Source organism: Ranitomeya imitator, chromosome 7 (assembly GCF_032444005.1).
Source record: "Ranitomeya imitator isolate aRanImi1 chromosome 7, aRanImi1.pri, whole genome shotgun sequence".
Classification (NCBI taxonomy): domain Eukaryota; kingdom Metazoa; phylum Chordata; class Amphibia; order Anura; family Dendrobatidae; genus Ranitomeya; species Ranitomeya imitator.
This window is the reverse complement of record NC_091288.1, coordinates 62307480-62330818: the sequence shown is the minus strand read 5'-3', so window position 1 is coordinate 62330818 and position 23339 is coordinate 62307480. Positions and strand designations below refer to the sequence as shown.

The window sequence follows — 23339 nt, the reverse complement described above, 5'->3', positions numbered from 1 at the left end:
TCTGGGCGAGAAAAACAAAAATTACATCTACAGAATGGGAGAAATAGAACTAAGCAAAAAGACTTTGGTATAATAATAGATCACAGACAGCACATGAGTCAACAGTGTTATGCAGCAGCAAAAAATGCAAACACAGTTGTAGGATGCATTGAGAGAAGCATAGAGTCTAGATCACGTGAAGTAATTATCCCTCACTACTACTCCTTGGTCAGGCTGCCTCTGGAATATTGTGTCTAGTTCTGGGCACCACAATCTAAAAAAGACATTGAAAAACTGGAACAAGTTCAGAAAAGAGCTACCAGGATGGTGAGCGGACTGTAACGTATGTTCTATGAGGAACGGTTAAAGGATCTAGGAATGTTTAGCTTGCAAAAAGAAGGCTAAGGCTAAGACTTAAAAGCTGTCTACAAATATCTGAAGTGATGTCACAGTGTAGAGGGATCATCATTATTCTCATTTGCACATGGAAACACGAGAAGCAATGGAATGAAACTGAAAGGGAGAAGATACAGATTAGATATTAGAAAAACCTTTTTCACAGTGAGGGTGATCAATGAGTGGAACAAGCTGCCACGAGAGGTAGTGAGTTCTCCTTCAATGGAAGTCTTCAAACAGAGGCTGGACAGACATCTGAGACAGTCTGAGATGGTTTAGTGAATCCTGCATTGAGCAGGGGGACAGAGACGATGACCTTCCAACTGTAACATTCTATGATTTTATGATTCTCAATAATTCCATGAGGCAGTAAGACATTTGTCATTTATCTCTCTACAACACAAGGTGTTCATTCATTTACTAATGTTTTACCTTCTGATCTATCGGATCCGGATTGTAAGTTTTCACTACTGATTTGATTTTCAGTCCTTTCTCCTCATCAGAGGATTCTCCTTTATCACTCAGATTACTGGTAAGTTCTCCAATCTTTCTCTTAAGTGTTGCTTCTTCCAAGTCTGCATCCGTTTGTCCTGCATGGCTTGTGGACTGAGAGATTACACAGTGTCAGGCTTTTCATGTATGGTTATTGTCTTATATTCTGAGCAAAACAGTAATAAATTATGAGTACCTCATCCGACTGCACAGACATTCTTTCCTCTAGGCGGTTTAGCATGTGTTCAATAGCAGACATGCGTTTGTTAAGATCAGAAATCTGTGAAAGAAGCAAGAGGAACACCTAGGGCAGATCCCATCACCAGAAGAGATTACTCCCATCACCCAATTACCTGCTATTAGGGGGGAATCAGTACTAGAAAATTATACAATAAGAATAGGTTAAATGTGTTCATCACCACCAGGAATCATCATTTCTGACACAATACAAAAACCCGACACCCACAATTGCTAGCGATATCATTATGACATAGCGCTAAAATGCATTTAGGTAACTTAAGGTTGTAGAAGAAAAACTCACATCTGGTTGATTTTACATATTCACTTTAACTTTTCTTCTTACGGTAAAACATTATAAATGGCATAAGAATACAACGGAATTGAAAAGTGACAGATTCTCAGTACAGAAGGGAATGGGGTAAGCAAAACCGTGAGCACTGCTACAATGGGGCACAGGTAGGTTCCCACACCTGATGTCATAAATGTAAAAGAACCTGGCACTCAACTTCAATGCGTGTTGCTTGAAAATTTATTACGTAGTACCAACAAAACGTTTCGGTCTAATCGACCTTCTTCAGTTACGTACTCAAAGATTATTGCGTGTCACTTGGTGATAATGCCGTGGAGGTCTGGTTAGAGTCACTTAAATGCTAGTGCCCTGCTCGTGAGATGAGCTGGGAGCTGATTTCGTCTGGAGCATGACGCGGTGCCACCGCTAGTCAGGGTGAGTGCCGGAGTCACTGGACACCGCATCATGCTCAGGACTAAATCAGCTCGCAGATTTACAGAACAAAAACATTAATTACAGAAGGAAGCAAAATGTCTGGCTGATAGGAACAATGCATCGTCTTTATCTCATGTGCACAAAGATGTTTGCAAACAGGATTTTTGACGCACAGAAATCCTTCAAGTCCGGATGTTACCTGTGTACTTGACTGGTGGACATTTTCCTGAGATGATGCACGGCTTTTACGTCTGGGAGGAGCTTTGGCTATAGCCCCGCTTTCTTCATCCGAAGTGTCCATGTCACCAGAGTACTGCGACCCCTTAGGTACAAGGGAAGGGCTGCCTTTAGGGAGATAGCGGGTGCGAATTAGTTGGGAATCAGGGATGGAATAATTTGTGGGGGATTCTGTTAAACAAGGAAGGTCTGGAGGATCGGATGAGGAGGGTAAAAGAGGGGAAATTGGACATTATTGATGGCAGTTGCAATAAAAAAGTTTATGATTTGGGTTCTAATTTTTATGGTTATACAACTTTCAAATCTAACAAATGCAAGCCACTTAATGATACGGTCCTCTTAAATCGGGTAGATTCAGATTTGTGTTGTGGCCTCCATCACAGATTCCATAATTGTTACGGGAACAAATAGTGCACTATTGCTTTCCAATATAAATTGATGGACTCCCCACCGGAAATTGGACTAGCATCAATGGTGTTCATCATGTAACACATAATCCTTGCCATGAATTCCTGACGCAGAACAGAACAATCAAATTCATAATGTTGAATGGATTCCAGCCTTGAGAACTTGGATAATCGTAGGAAATAACGCATTAATCTTTATACCTTATACACAATATGGCCAAAAGTATTTAGACGTGAATATCATATCCACATGTTTGAATTAGAGCTATCCGTTTTAAAAATGTCTTGAGACTAAGGGCATGTCCTACGCTCTTCCATTTTGTGGACCAGACTTAACCACGAATGTCTATGAGGATCTGTTAAACATGGATGAAAAACAGAAGACATAGGCCCCGATTTATCAAAGCGATTAAGGCAGAATCTGGTGTAATTTGCTTAGAAAAGCTTTGAAATTTTGTGGGACATGGAGCTGTGCAGAAATCTAGCAAATTTTGGCATTTTCACACCAGTTTCAGCAAGCTCCACCAAAATGGGCAAGGGTAGGAGAGGCAACACCTGCTTTTCTAGGTCTTGAAAAGCAGCAACGTGCCCAATGCCACAAATCTCACTTCAGTGAACAACACCTGTCTTTACTTCAGTTTTGCATCCATGTATCGTTCATTTTTGCACTGATCCACTGGTAGGAGTCAGTGGATAAATAAAGGTCCAGAGAGTCTACCTGCTTCAGCTTGTAAAATGAAGAAAAAACTGATAGAACATGGAGGCATCATGGATGAAACATGAGAGTATAATGGTCTGTTTTACCCTGATGGGTGTATGTAGCCTAAGTGCAAGTCTGGAGGGCTCCCTTCATTTTCATCGATCAGCTTTAGCATTAAAACCACTGACAGGTGAAGAGAAAAGAGGAAATATGGTCATAGGGATCTGATCGAAGAAAGGACAACTGGTGAACAGGTGACAGGGTTGTGGCTGTGGGCAATAAGGGCTTGCTGACTAGCCCATGTAGTCTGATCCCACAGAACTGCTGCTGTATGAAAAACATCTGAAAAATTTACTGCTGGCCATGATAAAAGGTCACACGGAGCACACAGCTTGGTGCATATGGGGCTGTGCATCTGCGGACCACTCAGAGTGCCCATACTGGTAGCCGTCCATTGCTAAAAGTGCAATCAATGGGCACTTGAGCATCAGAACTGAACTGTACAGCAATAGAAGAAGGTGGCCTGCTATGTTTCATGTGCAGCATATGGAGATCCTTGTGCAAGTTATTTTGACATGTACCAAATAACTAAACATTGTTGCAGACCAAGTCTACCCTTGGCATGGTGTTTTTTATTGGCAGTGGCCATTTTTAGCAGGATCATGCACCCTGTTGCACTACAAAAGTATTCAAGTATGGTAGGAGGAACATGGCAAAGTGTTCAAGGTGTTGACTTGGCCTCTAAATTTTGCAAATCGCAATCAGATCAAACAGCTGTGGGATATTTTAGAAAAAAACAAAACCCGATCCATGGAGGTTCCTTCTCACAACTATCAGGACTTAAAGGCCATCTATCAGCTTGGACATGCTGTGCAAACTGAGCTGCATGTTATAGAGCAGGAGAAATGGAGAAGATCGATATATAGGATTGTGGACAAAGATTCAGTATAACTTGCATTTTATTCATAGAAATTCCTGCACATTCTGGGCTTAGGACCAAACTATTGCGAGACTATGAATATAAAGAAAGCTGTTAATCACTGAATAGGACCGCCCAGAATGTGCTGGGATTTTAATGTATTAAATTACATTATGCTAAATATTTAGGGTTATAAAATGATTGGTGTTGTTCATGTGTTGTGGAGTCCTCAGACACTGGGGTTTGGAAACTGTGCAAAGAATAATAAAATGTGGTGAGAACCTTCATGGCTTTAGTAATAATGGTGGTTATGGTCTGGGGCTTGTACTTACTGGACCTCCGGATGTTTTCCAGACTGCGACGTCGAGAGTTCAATGTTAAACGAACTTCAGTGCTGAACTCGGCCTCTGGGTTGATGGCTTTTTGGCCTTCCTCCTGGAGTAGCTGGTAGAACACAGATGCCAGCTCAGCTTCAGCAATGAGTGACCCTTTTTGAGCCACATCTCTGCCAGTGTTGGGGTACTCAGAAAATGACTGTGGTACAAAGCATCATGGAAAAAAACCAAGGTTTAGTACGCGGATGAACTATGTATGGCAGATAATTGTGTACAAAGCACAGATGAAGCTTGGCATTTCCACCCATTACATGCAACCCAACCACCATGTGGATCAAGTTATGTATTACAGAAAATAGTGATAGCACCGAAACCCCAAAGATACCTGGAAAACATCTTGTTCTAGAGACGGAGAAAGCTGCACTGATTGTCTGCGAGATTGGGCTGAATACTCAGAATCATTGTCAAAGTCATACGGATGAACAGACAGCAGACGCTTTGTCTTGCGCATCTTTAAGAGTAAAATTCATTAAGAGGGAAATTCATTGAGTGGTGAAGTGAAAAGAAAAGAGCAGAAAAATAAATCAGGTTTGTACAACAGGATTGGATACATAAATCACTTATCCAATTATTCCTGAATCGGAGAACTTGGTTTCCATTGAAAGCTAAACCGGTACGGTAAGTGATGACGAAATACCACAGCGCCTTGTACGTAATGTGTGCATGTTTCAAAATACTATTTAAAACTCATGATGTAACAGTCTCTTATAGAAGATGTCCCAACAAAATTGTTTTTAATAAACTGGCCTAATCACCTACAGTATGTAATGATGTATATTTCTATACTTACCGATCGCTGTCGTCTCCAGTTTACAGCGTCGCTCTGATGCTCTGCTTACCAACGTGACCTACAGAAAGACCAAGCAGCTCACACCACCAGTTATGTGTGCGCCTGAAGTCATTTTCTCTTTATAAGTCCATGGAGCCCCGTTCTTAAGCTCCATAGGCTTACACTGAAGGAAGAAGCTCTGTACCCCACAAGGATAACTGTGTGAGCCGACAAAGAAGAGGAGCGTTCACGTGTGACTGGAACTGTGCTGAAAAGTGGAGTAGACGGCGATTGGTAAGTATAGCAATACACTTACAATTCATCACAGAAGTAATTAGGGCAGTTAATGAAATGAAAACGTCGTCAGGACATCTTCTTAAGGGCACACATCACATTAGCGTACAGAAAATAGCGAGCGTCATGCGAGTGTGCGATTATCTCCTCACCTAGCATCCATATGACATCCATATGCAGTGCGTTTTTAACATCTTTTACATACTGTAATTCTCTGTGTAAGCTAAAGCTAGTTTACAAAACTAATAAAGCAATTTTATATAAAGATAGAGAAAAATTGAATAGATAGGTAGAACATATAGATATCTTCTTGACATATGTACAAAGCCCCCTACATCTGGTAAACTTTCACCCTTTAGTGCCTTTCATGTGGCACTAAAGGGTGTTTAACCTTATTAAACCTATTAAATAAATAAATAATTAAAAACAACAACAACAGCAACAACAGCAACAACAACAACGTGGAGTCTCCCCTATTTTTTATAACCAGACAAGGTAAAGCAAACAGCTATGGATTATACTATCAGGCTGGGAAGATCCATGGTTATTGGGCCCATCCCAGCCTAAAGATACAAACCTGCAGCTTCCCCAGAATTGTTGCATGACGTGAAATGCGCCAATTCTGACACTTGGCCTGGATCTTCTCGATTGCCATGGTGTGGTAGCTATAATCATGGTAATGGATGCATGGGGTTGATATCCGCTGGGATCAAGCCTAGGGATTAGTAATGGAGAGGCGTCTATCGAACACCACTATTACTAACCTAGTAAGTTAAAAGAGAAAAAAAAACCACAGCAAATGTTTATGGGGTGGCTGCAAGCTTGTATTTTTAGGTCGGGAAGGGCTCAATAACCAGAGACCTTCCCAGCCTGATAGTACTGTATAAGCCTGCAACTGTCTGCTTTACCTTTGCTGGTTATCTAAACATAGGCGGGACCCCAAGCAGTTTTTTTCCATTATTTATTTTCTATAGGTTTAATAAGGCTAAAACACCCTTTAGTACCACATGAAAGGCACTAAGGCTATGTGCACACGTTGCGGATTTTTGCAGTGCTGAAACGCTGCAGATCCGCAATTGATTTACAGTACAATGTAAATCAATGAGAAAAAAAAAATGCTGTGCACACGTTGCGGAAAATCCGCTGTGGAAACGCTGCGGTTTAAAAGAAGTAGCATGTCACTTCTTTTTTGTGAATCTGCAGCGTTTTTGTACCCATTCCATTATAGAAAACCGCAGGGGTAAAAAATGCAGCAAATCTGCTAGAAAACCGCAGCAAAAACGCACAAACAATGCTGCGGAACCGCACAAAAAAAGCGACAAATCCGCAGGTGCGTTTTCTGCCAGGAGAGGCAGAATCCGCACCAGAAATTCCTAAGCATAATCCACTACGTGTGCACATGGCCTAAAGTGTGCTATTCTGATGGTTCGCAATGTGAATTTACTATACTTGGCTGCTGAAATGTCAGCTTTGCTTTGAGATATGTGCGAAAAATCGTGTGGCACACGCATGGTCCATGTGCCGTGCATTTTTTTTCTCGCACCTATTAATTTGCATTGGCGAGTGCGATTCGATTCTCGCATCCACTCACAGCAACATGCTGAGATTTTTTTCCTCAGTCTGATTCAAACAAAAAAAGATACCTCATTTAATAACATTGGTCAGAGAGGGATGCGATCTTTTCTCGCATTGCACTCCTCCATATTATACGCCAGAGTGTGAGCGAGCCCTAAAAGCCAGTGTCTACCCAAGAACTTAGTGTTGATTTTATGGCTGTGTGCACATGATGTGTTTTATACATCAAGCTGAAGACACTTCAGGAAAACACTGGAGGAGTTTTTACTGAAGCCTCTTTTTGTCGTTATTTAGTTCATTTTTTGGGACGGCTTTGATGCCGGTATTTTTTTTGCCTGTATATACAAAAAAGCCAGCGGTGGGAGCCACCTGAGGAATAGTCAGGTCATTTCTTTTCACCATTTTGTGCCTTTGGAAACCTGAAGTGGTAAGAAGCTCAGAAGTCTGAACATGTGCTCAGCAAGTCTTTTTACGCTGCAGGGCATATGTTCCATCTCCTTAGCATTTCTCTATCGCTTGTTCAGCATAAAGAGAGCTAAATAAAATAACAAAAAAATCTGATTACTTTTGACCTGGTGACAGATCTTCCTCAAGGCCCGGTGCGACAGATACTTGACAAATCACATTGCTAGTCCTATAAAGATAAGAACTCCTTAGAGGGCAATTTTTTTCTCAAACGCATGTAGTTTGAAACAAAAATAATTTTGGAATTAGGTTTCAATAAAAATTTTTTAGCTTTAGTGTTTCACTGTCTATTGCTGGCCGAAGAATGAGTTATCTAAGAATCTGTTAGGCTGCCGTCACACTAGCAGTATTTGGTCAGTATTTTACATCAGTATTTGTAGCCAAAACCAGGAGTGGGTGATAAATGCAGAAGTGGTGCATATGTTTCTATTATACGTTTCCTCTATTTGTTCCACTCCTGGTTTTGTCTTACAAATACTGAGGTAAAATACTGACCAAATACTGCTAGTGTGACGGCAGCCTTTAGTGAGCTTCTCTCAGATGATCTATGGTGAGGTAAAAGTTCAGCTCACCCTTGATGTGGTTTGAAGGCACAAATCAGCTGAGAGGAGGTTAGTGAAACACAGCTAAAATTTAGATAAGTCTCGTCTGAATGAACTCACTGATAGATTCTCAGTTAACTCATTTTGAAGCCAGGAAAAAAAAAAAAAACTGCATTTTTTTAATGAACCCAACTGCAAAAATTATTTTTAGCTTAAATGAGTAAAAAAAAAAAAAAAAGTGCCCTCAAAGGTGTCCATATCCTCTAACCTATAGCAGGCTGAGGTAGTGATCAATGATTTAGAAACCCATAGAAGCGGGGCGCAATGAAGAGCCTTGATGACAGCAGATGTGTGCGGTTACCATACTGCAGCGCTGCGCTTCTGCGCTGTCCAGGACATCATCATCATCATCATCATGGGCAAACATCTCAGCCCGGGCCTGGCGCAGATATTCTCCTGGTGGCAAATATATAGTCAGGGTTTAATAGGAGTGGATGTGCTTGTTTGCAGAATAACATAACAACTGCAGCTAGGAATAACATCACATTGTCCGGAAATAATATTCCACATAATACTAGAGCAGTCCGAGGGAAAAGTCAGCAACACAGATTTATTAAAACAGTCTAACAGAAAATCTGGCCATCTTCCCCAGAGCATCCAACTGCAAAACTGCTTTGATTTTACTTGAGCAGTTTAAGAAATGGACGCCGAGTCCTGATTACGGTAGTTGTTTGCCCTTGGGATTACTTGTAGGCTGCACTCACACGTTGCATCCACTGTGAAGTTTTTAAAAACTTATGGCAAAGCAAACACACTGGGAAAAAAACGCACCGTGGTCACAGTTATGATAACTTATGCACCATATTTATTCCGCAATTGATTTTTTTTTACTTGAAGTTAATCTGTAAGCAGGTTTTTGCTACCAAATCTGAGAGCAGCATAATGTAGGGGCACAAACTCTGATTCCAGCAATGTGTCACTTACTGGGCTGCTTGCTGTCATTTTCATAAAACCATTGTTTTATCTGCCGCATATCTAGCAGAGCTCTGTTTAACTGCGCCAACACCCCTGATTGGCAGCTGTTTGCCTATGTACACAGTAAGCTGCCAATCTGTGGAGGGGGCGGGATTATATAGAGCTCATGAATGTGCTTGACTACCTGGTAGAATATTAACTAGTCCTCTAGTGAGGATCTCCTGGTGATAAAACAGTGAATTTATCAAAAGTACAGGAAGCAGCCCAGTAAGTGATGCATCACTGGAGTCAGGGTCCATGTCTCTACATTATGCTGCTCTCAGATTAGGTTGCAAAGATCTGGTGACAAATTCCCTTTATGAAGGCCAGTGTTTTGTTTTATTAAATTGCATTTCAAGTAGAAGGAAATCCAGTAAAAAAAAACCAAACCATCGGACGCCATCATCCTGAGATTCCTGACTCCTCAGAATGCAGTGAGCAGAATACCGGCTGCTCTGAAGATTGTATCAGTATTCAGACATTACTTTTAGGGTGAACATGGAAGGATGCAGAGACGATACTACAATCCATGCTGTGGTAAAGCCGGCCATGCAGGAGGTGTAATCTGGGTAGGATTAGGGTACAAATGGCAGCTCTGCGCATGATGAACCATATCAGGCCATCAATGGACGCCTCAGGGCAGTGCCTCAGGGCAATGTCAGCACTCTGTCTGGTATTGATATACAAACTGAGGTAACTTTTTTTTACCCCTCTACTAAAGGGTTATTCCTAAATACCAGATGACAATTTGCTGACCACTGGAGTTCGCAGCGTGCGACTCCGAGCCATGCCAGTAACCAAGCTCTGCAGCCCTGTAGTGAGAGAAGCGGGGGTACGCATGCTTGACCTCCCCTCCATTCATGGTCTACCAGAAAGACTCGACTATTGCGCTCCGGCTGTTCCTGACAGTCCCATACACAATGAATGAAGCCTGGGGCGGACACAGAGAGGAGAGGGCCACAGGGCGAGAACAGTCCAATAATGAGCGGGTGACAGAAGCGGTTTGCTGCTCTGGAGGTGGAAGAAGCCCCGTTATCCATAAAATACCCATCTCTAAAAATTGGAGGCATATGGAGGTACAGTAAGAGCTGACATACTCGTACGGGGGCCATATTACTGCTCCGTACATGTGTAACTATAGGCACGACTACATGTGGTGCAGACGTGGAGGTTGTATCAGGGCCCAAAGGGTCTCATGTGCCCATCAGGAAGACGTAAGTAATATAAAGGAGATGTGATACTTGGGGTCATATTACCAAAGATGTCGACCTAGGATGGCTCTTCACAGGGTAATATGCAAGCGGTAGGTCCCTGTAAAAGTAGGAGTCACTTTTTGATAGATGTGGGTTATATAAAATACCCTCGAGTTTGACCCCAGACCAGACAATATACTGACCCTCCACACTCCCGGCTCTCACTTCATCCACTGCACCCATGGACATCCATCATTTCACAGACAAAATACGGTAGCGATCGCGCTCTGATAAAGGTCATGTGACTTTATCACACTCTTGCATTGGAGTGCAACACGAGGTGCATTCATTTGGTTCTGTCACTCGCTAACTACCCTCTTGGATAACAAACTGCTCTATTGCTAAGAAGGTCAAAATATTCACTGTGGACACCCTGTACTGATCTATTAATAATATTATTTTTAAACTGTGAGTCCTGTGCCTCTTCCCCTGTAATAGGCAGATAGCTGCATCTTACTGAGTGACTGGATGAGAGAGGCGGAAAAAAGTTGACATGTCTGAGTAACAGATTTTGCACTGCAGTTTAGATGCTTGAAGGCATGTCTATGTGTATGGGTGTTTGATCTGTGAGGGTGTCTGGAGTGGAGAATATGTACATTTCATGGTATTAGAGACTGAACATGTTTTCTGTATAGCTCTGTGGAATAAAATGGGACTTTTACCACATCTAGAATTTCAAAATTGTGCAATTTAAGAATTAAGAACAGATAAAATACTTCTCATTTATAACCACCAGGTGGCGCAAAGTCTTTACTTAAAAGTATCACAAAAACACCATCATCACTATTCTCATTGTCATCACCCTCATCAAAAATTTTGGAAATATTCACACCATATCTCTGCGGCACTGTCAGGATATGTGTTGATATTCAGATTGCGTTGATACAGATTACAGCACCGCATGCATTGAAAAATGTTTTTTTTTTTTTTATTGCAGTCTCTGATCCAAATCACATTTTTTTAAATTAATTTCCTAGACTTAGAAATTTGTTTCCTGGTCTACGTTTTTTTTTTTCTACAGGTAAAATATGTTATGGTATGTTTTTACACCTGATAAAAGAAGGAACCCAAAAGAAGTAAAGAAACCACATAAATGTAAGGTAAAGCCACATTAACGACACATGTGACCACATCCTCAGGTGATGTCTCAGGTAAAGAGAAAATCATTGTGTGGAATTTGGATTATATTTATATAATTATTACTTTGAATAAATGTTCCCACTTAAAAGAGAACCTGTCACCAGGTTTTCCCCCTATAAAGTACGGCCATCGCCTTTGAAGGCCCCTATGCGGTATGTATGGCAAAAATTTGCTCTGCAAGGCACGAAAAAAGACCCTTTATTATACTTATCGATGGCGCCATCCAGTCCAATGGACTTCTCTGTTCTTGATCCAGAACCGTTTCGTGTGGATTACGTGTCCTACGTCATCCACAGTGTCCCCCATCACTCTCCTGTGCAGGCTCACTTCTGTCTGCCATGCCGAGGGCAGCGCAACGTACTATAGTGTGCATGCGCCAGCTTTGCCTACGTGTTATCGGCACTCTTTGACATTTTCTGGCGCATTCGCATTACGGTACTTTGTTCTGCCCTCAGTAGGGAAGGAGGACGACGATTGCAAGAAGAGATGAGAGCAATACTAAAGACGCCCATCACACCGGACAGCTCCGTCTGTTATAATGAAAGCTTTTTGTGCCTTGCACAGGGGATTGGGGACATGTATGCAGCATTCTGGTACGCAGTGTATAAGGGCTTACAGGTGCTGGCCGTACGTTATATGGGAAAACCTGGTGACAGGTTCCTTTAATAGTGAAATGAAGGTTAGCAGGTTACTTACGGCTGATATCCGGCAGGCTCTGAACTCTGTCCTGAAGTCCTGTCCACAAATATACATTTCCATAATTAGCTATACATTCAGAGTTATTATCATTATAAACTTATTCCCCTCTTTTGTTTTCCGGGATCTCTGTATACAGTATATACTGTATATATATATATATATATATATATATATATATATATACAGTGTAATGAAAGCAACGATTCAGTTCTGGAGCGGTCACATGACCGGCATCACCGGATATGAGGACCCCTGTTGACTTACAATGGGATCCGACAGAGGTGTCCTCCATATGGACCAGAACAACAGATCTTCATGCAGCCTTGAACGTAGGTGAGAACATAGCCGTCGCTCTACAGAACAGGGCAAGCCTAGATGTCCAGCAACTAAATGTTTCCCTACATTCAACATTCAACACTACGAATTCTATTGGCTCAAATGTGTTCAGATTGTGCAATCACCCCAAATTAGAAAATAAAGTCATCTTAGATATACCTGTCATGTTAGACCCTCCTCTACCATCAGACTGCTGCCGCAGGTACAGAGAACGCAGAACTTTGGCACTGCCGAACCGCTTGAACCTGGCACGTACGTGGTCATAATACCATTCATGGGACCCGATCTTCACCACTCTGCGGAAGATATAGGAGTATTAGTAGGAATATACAGTAATACATGGCTCCCAGCTCTTATGTACACTGTTCAAAAAAATTAAGGGAACACCCAAATTACACAACAGATCTTGATAAATGAAGGATTGGAGTTGAAAATCTTCACCGATATAAATCGTGCAATTCGTTAGAAACAAAATGATGAATCAAAGGTCAACGGAAACTAAAAGCAACAATCAACCCCAGGAAGGCTAGATTCCAAATCAGCTCAATATCTGAAACAAGTTGGATCCAATTTGCATGAATTTCATCACGGCAACTCTTAATGTGACCCAGTGATATTGCCCCAAATGCGTGGGTGTGTCCCTGATGGTGGTTCTGGTGATAAATTCATGTACTGATGATGGTACTGGTGTTCTATTTATTTACTGACTGTGGTTTTTTGTGATGTATATATGTACTGATGGAGGTTCTGGTGATGTATTAATGTACTGCTAGTGGTTAGGGTTATTTATTCATTTAATGATGGTGGTTCTGGTGTACTATTTATTTACCTATGATGTTTCTGGTGCCTTATTTATGTATTATTTATGGCTATGGTGTTCTGTTTATGTTTTGATGATGATTTTGGCTTCGTATTCATGTACTAATGATAGTTCTGGTGATGAATACAGCACCAGAACCATCGTCACTATATGAATACATAACCAGAGCCATCAATATTAGATGAATACAGCAACAGTCAACCATCATTACATGAATAAGTCACCACAACCACCATCAGCACAGGAATACAACACCAAAAACATCATCGATACATGAATACGTACCCAGAACCATTATTCGTACAGGGTATATGGCACCAGAACCAAAATCAGTTCTGTTGAAAACTGTGTTTGTTGCATGATGGATGTAAAAACCTTCATAGGTATCCCTTTATCTATGATGGGTGTCTGTTTACTTTCCACTAGGGTATCCACCAAATACTGGATACCTTAATTGAAACCAAATAGCCTCTAGTATAATTAAAAAGAATCTGTCAGTAGGATCAAACCTCCTAAGTGCATGCAGATCATAGGAAGCTGCATAAAATGATGCCTTGCTATTTGCGATCTGATGTCTTTTTCCAAATAAATAAACACTTTTTTATATACAGTATATGTAAATGACCTTTTTCCATGCTATTTGTATATATAAAAAAGAGGGGGTTACCAGTGTGAGACAAGTGACTAACACAGAACATGATAAATTAACTTTGTCTTCTTACAAACACAATTGTTGCAGCTCTCTGAGCTCTGCTGTATTGTAATAATATTACAGCCTCTGTCTGCCTGTGAGATGGAAACTAAAGCTGAGAGGAAGCTGTTATCTTAGTCACTGACCCATTCTTTTACTTGGGGACTCAGGGTTCATCGGGCATGGGAGTTTCATTGACTTGGTTTCATCTGCCTAGGGCACCCAAATACCTTGTCCCGGCCCTGTGTGGCGGCACGTATGGATGTGCCATCTTTGAGGAGCTGGGCTACCTGAATAGTCTTCATGCTATCAGTAGTGACAAGGACAAAATAAAACTAGACAGTAATAAGCCATAAAACATGAGAGTAAATGTCTGTGGCCTCCATCTGCAGAGGCATTCCCATGTTGGGGGTCAGCTTGCTGTTGAAGTAGTAGTGCTCATTTATGGCTATGATGATGATGAGATGCAGCTCAGACCCATAGTGGCCTGGTGCACCTGGGGTCTCCATTCCATGCGGATCTCTCTGGAAGAAGACATCGGATTGCAGATATCAAGGTTTCATGTTATTCAGCTTCCCATGATCTGCATGCCCATATAGACGGCTTAGGAGGGCTGATCCCACTAATAAATTCCCTTTAACCAGTTATTTGATTTCGTGGGGGGGGGACACCTGCAAAACCACAAGACCAAATGCTGTAACCATGTCTAGCCTTAGACAGAATGGGATCCTGGAAGTTTAATTGTCCATGTTTTTCACGGATAGGACTCGTACCTATTATAGTCTAAGTGGCTCTTTGTCTGAGAGTTGTCCGATTTTTATCTAAGTCTCGGAACAAATTGGCCAGCGCAAGTTTATGGGTCCGTGAAAGGAAAGCAAACAGCGCTCAGATGCCAGCCGTGTGCTGCCCTTTTTTCATGGATTGTTTAATATGAGAAGTTTGAGAAATTGCCATCAGTTCATTTTTTTCATCCAGGAAAAACTGATGAAACTGTGACCAAACTTTGCTGGTAAAAATTGACACTAACCAATCTCTGATAAAAAAAAACATTGGGGAAATTTTGAAAAGGAAAAAAAAATCACCGACATCTGAATGAGCCGTTATACTGTGATGTACAAGTGTTCCCTTCATTTTTGTTGAGCTTTGCACTTCTACTGTAAATGGCAATCCCTGACGACAGCCGCCGGTCAGTGCAATGCGCTTATGGTTATGTGGAACAGATTTGCTACAGAGGGTCGACCGTACATATAGTGGGCGCAGGTCTCTTATTCTAAAAAGCAATGATAGTTGTGGTCTGTGTTGGAGATTTTGCAGCAAGCACTTACGCCACTGAATCCAACTAGTATTATGAGGCTGAGTATTATTGTAGATATTATAGTCAGGTGAAGTTTATGTCGACATAATATAGAGTTACACTTTCTGGCAGCCATTCCCTCTTTGTCCCTTTTGTAACCGTTGCTTATTCTAGAGCCGGGAGAACTGGAATTTTGCTTAGAAATCTGCAATGCAGGAAATGATTTCTACCTAATCACTAAAGAGACAGATTGTGTTACATTCCTGCCATGAACTGGAGCAGACATTTCTTGTGTGGAATGAGTATTTTTAGTATTCACACAATTAACTCTGATACTTTCTATCCATATGAGTGCACTTATCCAATCTAAGGTCAACAGGGGTAAGACTCCAGAAGTTTGTTAAAGAGGTTATCCAAGACTATTTAATTTTTTGACTATGGGTCTAATAACTAATCGGCAGGTAGTTGATCAACTACCTACCTGCATGTTGTGCCCAGTGCCGATGTCAGCCAGCTCCGAGCAGTCACAGAACGCTCCTGCCGACGACTCAGTGGTTTCTGCTGACATCATTTGAACAGAGAAGCGATTTCGCTTATGCTCTTCTCTGTCCATGGGGCATGACTGCCGACATCATGCTGATTGACAGCCAGCTCCCCCGGCTACCTGTGTGAAACTGGCTGTCAATCAGCATGATGTCGGCAGTCACACACTGTCCAGAAGAAGAGCTGTTCTGTTGACATGGAGCAGCTGATTTGCCGGCCAAAGACTGCTCTGAGCCAGCACCAGGTCAAACAGGCAGATAGTTGCCTCTGTTAGCAACTGTGTGTTAGTTTTTAGGCCCACCATAAAAATTTTCAAATAGTCCTGGCCAACTTCTTTAAGAGACATCACCCTATACCATTGGAGTGGATGGATAAAACAAAGTAAGTTTAGAGATGTGTCACCTGAACTGCCAGCAGGGGCTTATTTCCTCTCTGGAAATACACACAACCAATACATAAATATATATATATATATATATATATATATATATATATATAAATATGAATACAGCCCCATGGGGAAAGGTCCCATGTAGTCCCTGCTTTTCTTTCAGGTTAAAAAAACCTAAGTTGATTATTTCACATTACAACTTTATAGTGGAGCTTTGTTTTCATGAGTTCTAGGGTTGTCGTTATCAGAAGTACAACTTTCTAAAATGCCGTCACTACTGATGGTGCTCCCAGCACCCAAGAAAACAATGGTTTAATCTAGAGAACTCCATAGCCAAGATATAGTGTTGTAATTAAATGGTGTCTCATATATCGGCTCTGTTGTGATTCACTGAAAGGTGTCCTTAGTTCTGAATGAGGACTCAATGGACGGAGGAGGTCTTCAAGCGCCATTGAACTGCTTCATGGATGACCCCAATGTCACCTACCTGGAGGCCCTACATGTGTCGCACACCCAGCCTTGTTCCTTCTTGTTGTAGCGGCTGCAGTTCTTGCAGACATATAGTTGGCAGTCTTTGCACTGGCGCTTGCTGTTGATCAGGAACTGGAAGGGTTGCAGGCAGTGAATGCAGTGACTGCTGTTCAGACGGCTCTGATTGCACAGCAGCTCTCGCTTACTGCTCTCTTTTTCTAGTTTTTCTTTTAGGTCGCTGCAGATGGAGAAGGAGAAGGATGATTAAGATAAACATTCAGAGTGAAATAAATAGACCAGATACAAAAGATTTCATTAATATCATATATCTGACACCAAGAACTCCAGAGAACGCACCACTGACCCTAAGCTGGGTATTATTCTCACCCGATTCAACAATTAGGCCAAATAAATAAAAAAAAGTAATGTAAGGCTGGGTTCAAATTTTTCGGCTGTGGGGTGGTAGTGTTCCACATGGATGAGAACCATGTGCCAAAACCGTATGCAATTTACTGCTAACTGCTGAGATACCATGCATCTGTATGAGCAGCAACACAGACAATTCACTAAGCAATGGGAGGTTTTGCCATGCAGTCTCAACAGAGTGTAGTCAGACGGAAAAAATCCAGGTAACTGGCACCCCCAAAGGCGAAAATGGATCATTGATTGGAATTCAGAAAATTACAAAATGTATTAAAAACACGACACCTTTCGGCTGTACCCGGCTTTCCTCACATGTCTAGGAAACAATCGATACAATAAACTTATACATGAGCTCTGACATCCATAAATGAGTGGGCAAAGCTATCACTAACGCAAAATGAATTAAAAAAAATTATATATATATTTATATAAGAAAAAAACATGCATGCAACAGGTTAGAAATGTAATACTATTTATTTAACTGTATATCCACAACTAAGGAAGCTATTAAGGCTCAACACTGTAAAGAATGCATTGTCAATTTAAAAGATGAAGCGTGTATTTACTATGTTGAGCCTCAACGGCTTTTGTTTATTATATATATATATATATATATGAATTCATTTTATGGTAGTAATAGCTTGGTCCTACCGTTTATGGTGGTCGGAGCGCATAAGTTCATTGTATTGATTGTCAAGTGATTGACAAGTGAAAAACGCTGTGTACAGCCGAAATGCATTGTCTTTTTAATGCATTTTTTTATTTTTAGATGAATTGTCCATTTTTTGGGAGTGCCAGTTACCTGGATTGACAGAACTGTGCTGTTTACTTCCGCAACTGCTCCACATCGTCCTTGACGGAAGTGAGGAGACCGGCGAGGTATGAACAGCAGTACAAAGGAACGTCGGGAGAATTATAGTTACATATATATTTATCTTACATTTATTTTAGGAGTATGATGTCAAGCAGGACTCCTAAACCTCCTGTCAAATACAAGTTATCATATGTTTCACTTCACCGTGTGAAGTCTCCAAGCAGTGTCAGACAAGAAGCCGTCCTGCTCATCCCTTCATGTTCTTCCGGTCTTCTATAAAGCACTGTATATAGGTAATGATGTTCGCTGCTGCGTTATATTCATTTCACCCTGACTGCAGCTGTTAGAAGTGTCTGCACGGGGATGAATCACAGACTCCTACCTGCACATACCAGGAGCTATTTGTTTTTGGGGTTTGCGCAGGGTGGAGCAGACGTAATGTTTGGCAAGAAGGATGAGTTTAGAGGATTAAGTATTTACATTCTTCCGCTAAGTTAATTGCACAGACGTATGCCCTTAGTTTCATCGATTCTTATACCTCACAGGAATAGAAAATGGCTTCAATATCAAATATGGCATATTGTGGTATAAAGGAGAACTTGGACAGCCCTTTTTAAATGCCTGAGTCGCTCTAAAATAATAACTGCACTGGCACTTTCCCAGCCAATGTCAGTGCCGGGTCTCCAGCTTGAGAGCTGCAGCCAACCACTGACCGCTGACTAGTTGCGGCTTTCATTATTTCATCAGGGTGGATGTCTGCTCTGATGGAATAATAATAATAATCTTTATTTTTATATAGCGCTAACATATTCCGCAATGCTTTACAGTTTTGCACACATTATCATCACTGTCCTCGATGGGGCTCACAATCTAGAATCCCTATCAGTATGTCTTTGGAATGTGGGAGGAAACCGGAGTACCCGGAGGAAACCCACGCAGACACGGGGAGAACATACAAACTCCTTGCATATGTTGTCCTGGGTGGGATTAGAACCCAGGACCCCAGCGCTGCAAGGCTGCAGTGCTATCCGCTGTGCCACCGTGCTGCCCGTGCTGGAATATTGATGGGCAGCGGCCAATCAACTACTGCAACATCAGATTTTTATGCAAGTCCTAAAAGTAGATAAACAAAACCAAATTAAACAAATTAGGCAAAGTTATTAGACTTTTGTCATTTGTTTTATTGAAAAAAAAAAAAGATCCAATGTCTTATGCCCACTCCTCCCTACAAGACCGCTTCACCTCTGTTACTTTGCTGGGTTGTCTCATGCACTACTCGCTTCAGGTACTTCCACATTATTTCTATAGGATAATGGTCAGGATGTTGACTCGGCCATTCCAAAACTTAAATTTTATTTTTCCTTAATCATTGCTTTGTAGAACTACTTGCGTGCTTTAGATCATTGTCTTGCTGGATGACTCACGTTTTCTTGAGATTCAGCTCATGGACAGATGTCTCTGTTTTCTTTTAGAATTTACTGATAAAAATCATCCTGATCCAGTTGCTGCAAAAAGCTGTATTTTGAGCTCATTAGTCCATAAAACATTGTTCCAATAGCCTTATGGCTTCTCCAGGTGATCTTTAACAAACTGCACTCGGGCAGAAATGTTCTTTTGAGAGAGCACTGGTTTCGCCTTGCAATCTTGACTTGCACACCATTGTTGATCAGTGTCCTCTTGATGGTGGACTTATGAACATTACCGTATAAACTCGAGATTTTCAGCCAATGTTTTTTCAGTGGAAAGTGCCCCTCTTGGCTTATACTCGAGTCACCCCCACCTGTCTGTCTCCCCTCTCCATCTCTCTTCCTCGGAGGTGTTTCTTACCCCATCCTTCACAACAGCAGCGGTGGAGCAGCGCCATCCTGGTATGTATGGAGTCCCGGAGGTAGCGGTGTGCCGGTAACCTATGAAACAAGCGGTAGCAGTGGAGCAGCGCCATCCTGTCATGTATGGAGTCCTGGAGGTAGCAGCGTGTCTGTAATGTATGGAGCAGCAGTCGCGGAGGCAAGCGGTAGCTGTACGGCAGGTGGAGGTTGCAGGCGGCCTCACCCTTCAGTTCCGGTGACGTCACGTCTATTCATAAGCCATAATGAGCGGGGCTAGAAGTGAAGTGTGTGCAGCGAAAATACAGGCTGCCTGCAACCTCCACCTGCTGTATGGCTACCGCTTGCCTCCATGATTGCTACTGCTGCTCCATACGTTACAGGAACTGTTATGTTTGCTAATGACAGGTGTTATGAAGGCAATCCAGAAACACAGTGTGCTTAGCGATCAGAGCGCACACAGTGATCTGACAAATACCCAAAAATACAAGAACGAGCTCTGAGACGTGGAAACTCTGTAGACTGCACACCTGATCCTATCCTAAACACAACTAAAAGCGGCTGTGGATTGCGCCTAACAACTACCTAGGCAACTCGGCACAGCCTAAGAAACTAGCTAGCCTGAAGATAGAAAAATAGGCCTGACTTGCCCCAGAGAAATTCCCCAAAGGAAAAGGCAGCCCCCCACATATAATGACTGTGAGTAAGATGAAAAGACAAAACGTAGGGATGAAATAGATTCAGCAAAGTGGGGCCCGATATTCTAGGACAGAGCGAGGACAGTAAAGCGAACTTTGCAGTCTACAAAAAACCCTAAAACAAAACCACGCAAAGGGGGCAAAAAAAAACCCACCGTGCCGAACTAACGGCACGGCGGTACACCCTTTGCGTCTCAGAGCTTCCAGCAAAAACAAAAGACAAGCTGGACAGAAAAAAAGCAACAAAAAAGCAAAAAGCACTTAGCTATACAGAGCAGCAGGTCACAGGAACAATCAGGAGAAGCTCAGATCCAATACTGAAACATTGACAAGGAGCAAGGATAGCAGCATCAGGCGGAGTTAAGTAATGAAGCAGTTAACGAGCTCACCAGAACACCTGAGGGAGGAAGCTCAGAAGCTGCAGTACCACTTGTGACCACAGGAGTGAATTCAGCCACAGAATTCACAACAGTACCCCCCCCTTGAGGAGGGGTCACCGAACCCTCACCAGAGCCCCCAGGCCGACCAGGATGAGCCGCATGAAAGGCACGAACAAGATCGGAAGCATGAACATCAGAGGCAAAAACCCAGGAATTATCTTACTGAGCATAACCCTTCCATTTAACCAGATACTGGAGTTTCCGTCTAGAAACACGAGAATCCAAAATCTTCTCCACAATATACTCCAATTCCCCCTCCACCAAAACCGGGGCAGGAGGCTCAACAGATGGAACCATAGGTGCCACGTATCTCCGCAACAACGACCTATGGAATACATTATGTATGGAAAAGGAGTCTGGGAGGGTCAAACGAAAAGACACAGGATTGAGAACCTCAGAAATCCTATACGGACCAATAAAACGAGGTTTAAATTTAGGAGAGGAAACCTTCATAGGAATATGACGAGAAGATAAACAAACCAGATCCCCAACACGAAGTCGGGGACCCACACGGCGTCTGCGATTAGCGAAAAGTTGAGCTTTCTCCTGGGACAAGATCAAATTGTCCACTACCTGAGTCCAGATCTGCTGCAACCTATCCACCACAGAATCCACACCAGGACAGTCCGAAGACTCAACCTGTCCTGAAGAGAAACGAGGATGGAACCCAGAATTGCAAAAAAATGGAGAAACCAAGGTAGCCGAGCTGGCCCGATTATTAAGGGCGAACTCAGCCAACGGCAAAAAGGACACCCAATCATCCTGGTCTGCAGAAACAAAACATCTCAGATATGTTTCCAAGGTCTGATTGGTTCGTTCGGTCTGGCCATTAGTCTGAGGATGGAAAGCCGAGGAAAAGGATAGGTCAATGCCCATCCTACCACAAAAGGCTCGCCAAAACCTTGAAACAAACTGGGAACCTCTGTCAGAAACAATATTCTCAGGAATGCCATGCAACCGAACCACATGCTGAAAGAACAAAGGTACCAAATCAGAGGAGGAAGGCAATTTAGCCAAGGGCACCAGATGGACCATTTTAGAAAAGCGATCACAGACCACCCAAATGACTGACATCTTTTGAGAAACGGGAAGGTCAGAAATGAAATCCATCGAAATATGTGTCCAAGGCCTCTTTGGGACCGGCAAGGGCAAAAGCAACCCACTGGCACGAGAACAGCAGGGCTTAGCCCTAGCACAAATCCCACAGGACTGCACAAAAGTACGTACATCCCGTGACAGAGATGGCCACCAGAAGGATCTAGCCACTAACTCTCTGGTACCAAAGATTCCAGGATGACCAGCCAACACCGAACAATGAAGTTCAGAGATAAGTTTATTAGTCCACCTATCAGGGACGAACAGTTTCTCTGCTGGACAACGATCAGGTTTATTCGCCTGAAATTTTTGCAGCACCCGCCGCAAATCAGGGGAGATGGCAGACACAATGACTCCTTCCTTGAGGATACCCGCTGGCTCAGATAAACCCGGAGAGTCGGGCACAAAACTCCTAGACAGAGCATCCGCCTTCACATTTTTAGAGCCCGGAAGGTACGAAATCACAAAGTCGAAGCGGGCAAAAAATAACGACCAACGGGCCTGTCTAGGATTCAAGCGCTTGGCAGACTCGAGATAAGTCAAGTTCTTATGATCAGTCAATACCACCACGCGATGCTTAGCTCCTTCAAGCCAATGACGCCACTCCTCGAATGCCCACTTCATGGCCAGCAACTCTCGATTGCCCACATCATAATTACGCTCAGCGGGCGAAAACTTCCTGGAAAAGAAAGCACATGGTTTCATCACTGAGCAATCAGAACCTCTCTGTGACAAAACCGCCCCTGCTCCAATCTCAGAAGCATCAACCTCGACCTGGAACGGAAGAGAAACATCTGGCTGACACAACACAGGGGCAGAACAAAAACGACGCTTCAACTCCTGAAAAGCTTCCACAGCAGCAGAAGACCAATTAACCAAATCAGCACCCTTCTTGGTCAAATCGGTCAATGGTTTGGCAATGCTAGAAAAATTACAGATGAAGCGACGATAAAAATTAGCAAAGCCCAGGAACTTTTGCAGACTTTTCAGAGATGTCGGCTGAATCCAATCCTGGATGGCTTGGACCTTAACTGGATCCATCTCGATAGTAGAAGGGGTAAAGATGAACCCCAAAAATGAAACTTTCTGCACACCGAAGAGACACTTTGATCCCTTCACAAACAAAGAGTTAGCACGCAGGACCTGAAAAACCATTCTGACCTGCTTCACATGAGACTCCCAATCATCTGAGAAGATCAAAATGTCATCCAAGTAAACAATCAGGAATTTATCCAGATACTCACGGAAGATGTCATG

General features: G+C 42.5%; 1 protein-coding gene across 11 annotated transcripts in view; it reads right to left on the bottom strand.

Annotated features, from left to right (window-relative positions):
• MLPH (melanophilin) overlaps nucleotides 1-23339 on the bottom strand; it is an 83197-nt gene that overhangs the window by 39273 nt on the left and 20585 nt on the right. For 2 of the 11 annotated variants that reach the window (XM_069733335.1, XM_069733336.1), the window contains exons 3-11: nucleotides 16803-17024; nucleotides 12736-12872; nucleotides 12238-12276; nucleotides 8496-8590; nucleotides 4815-4940; nucleotides 4427-4628; nucleotides 2031-2257; nucleotides 1064-1147; nucleotides 808-981 (exon numbers count right to left, since the gene is read on the bottom strand). In XM_069733335.1, the coding sequence (XP_069589436.1) occupies nucleotides 808-981; nucleotides 1064-1147; nucleotides 2031-2257; nucleotides 4427-4628; nucleotides 4815-4940; nucleotides 8496-8590; nucleotides 12238-12276; nucleotides 12736-12872; nucleotides 16803-17024 (1306 nt within the window). The remainder of the gene's footprint in view (nucleotides 1-807; nucleotides 982-1063; nucleotides 1148-2030; nucleotides 2258-4426; nucleotides 4629-4814; nucleotides 4941-8495; nucleotides 8591-12237; nucleotides 12277-12735; nucleotides 12873-16802; nucleotides 17025-23339) is intronic. The other 9 variants (XM_069733338.1, XM_069733342.1, XM_069733344.1 and 6 more) reach the window with 9 other exon arrangements.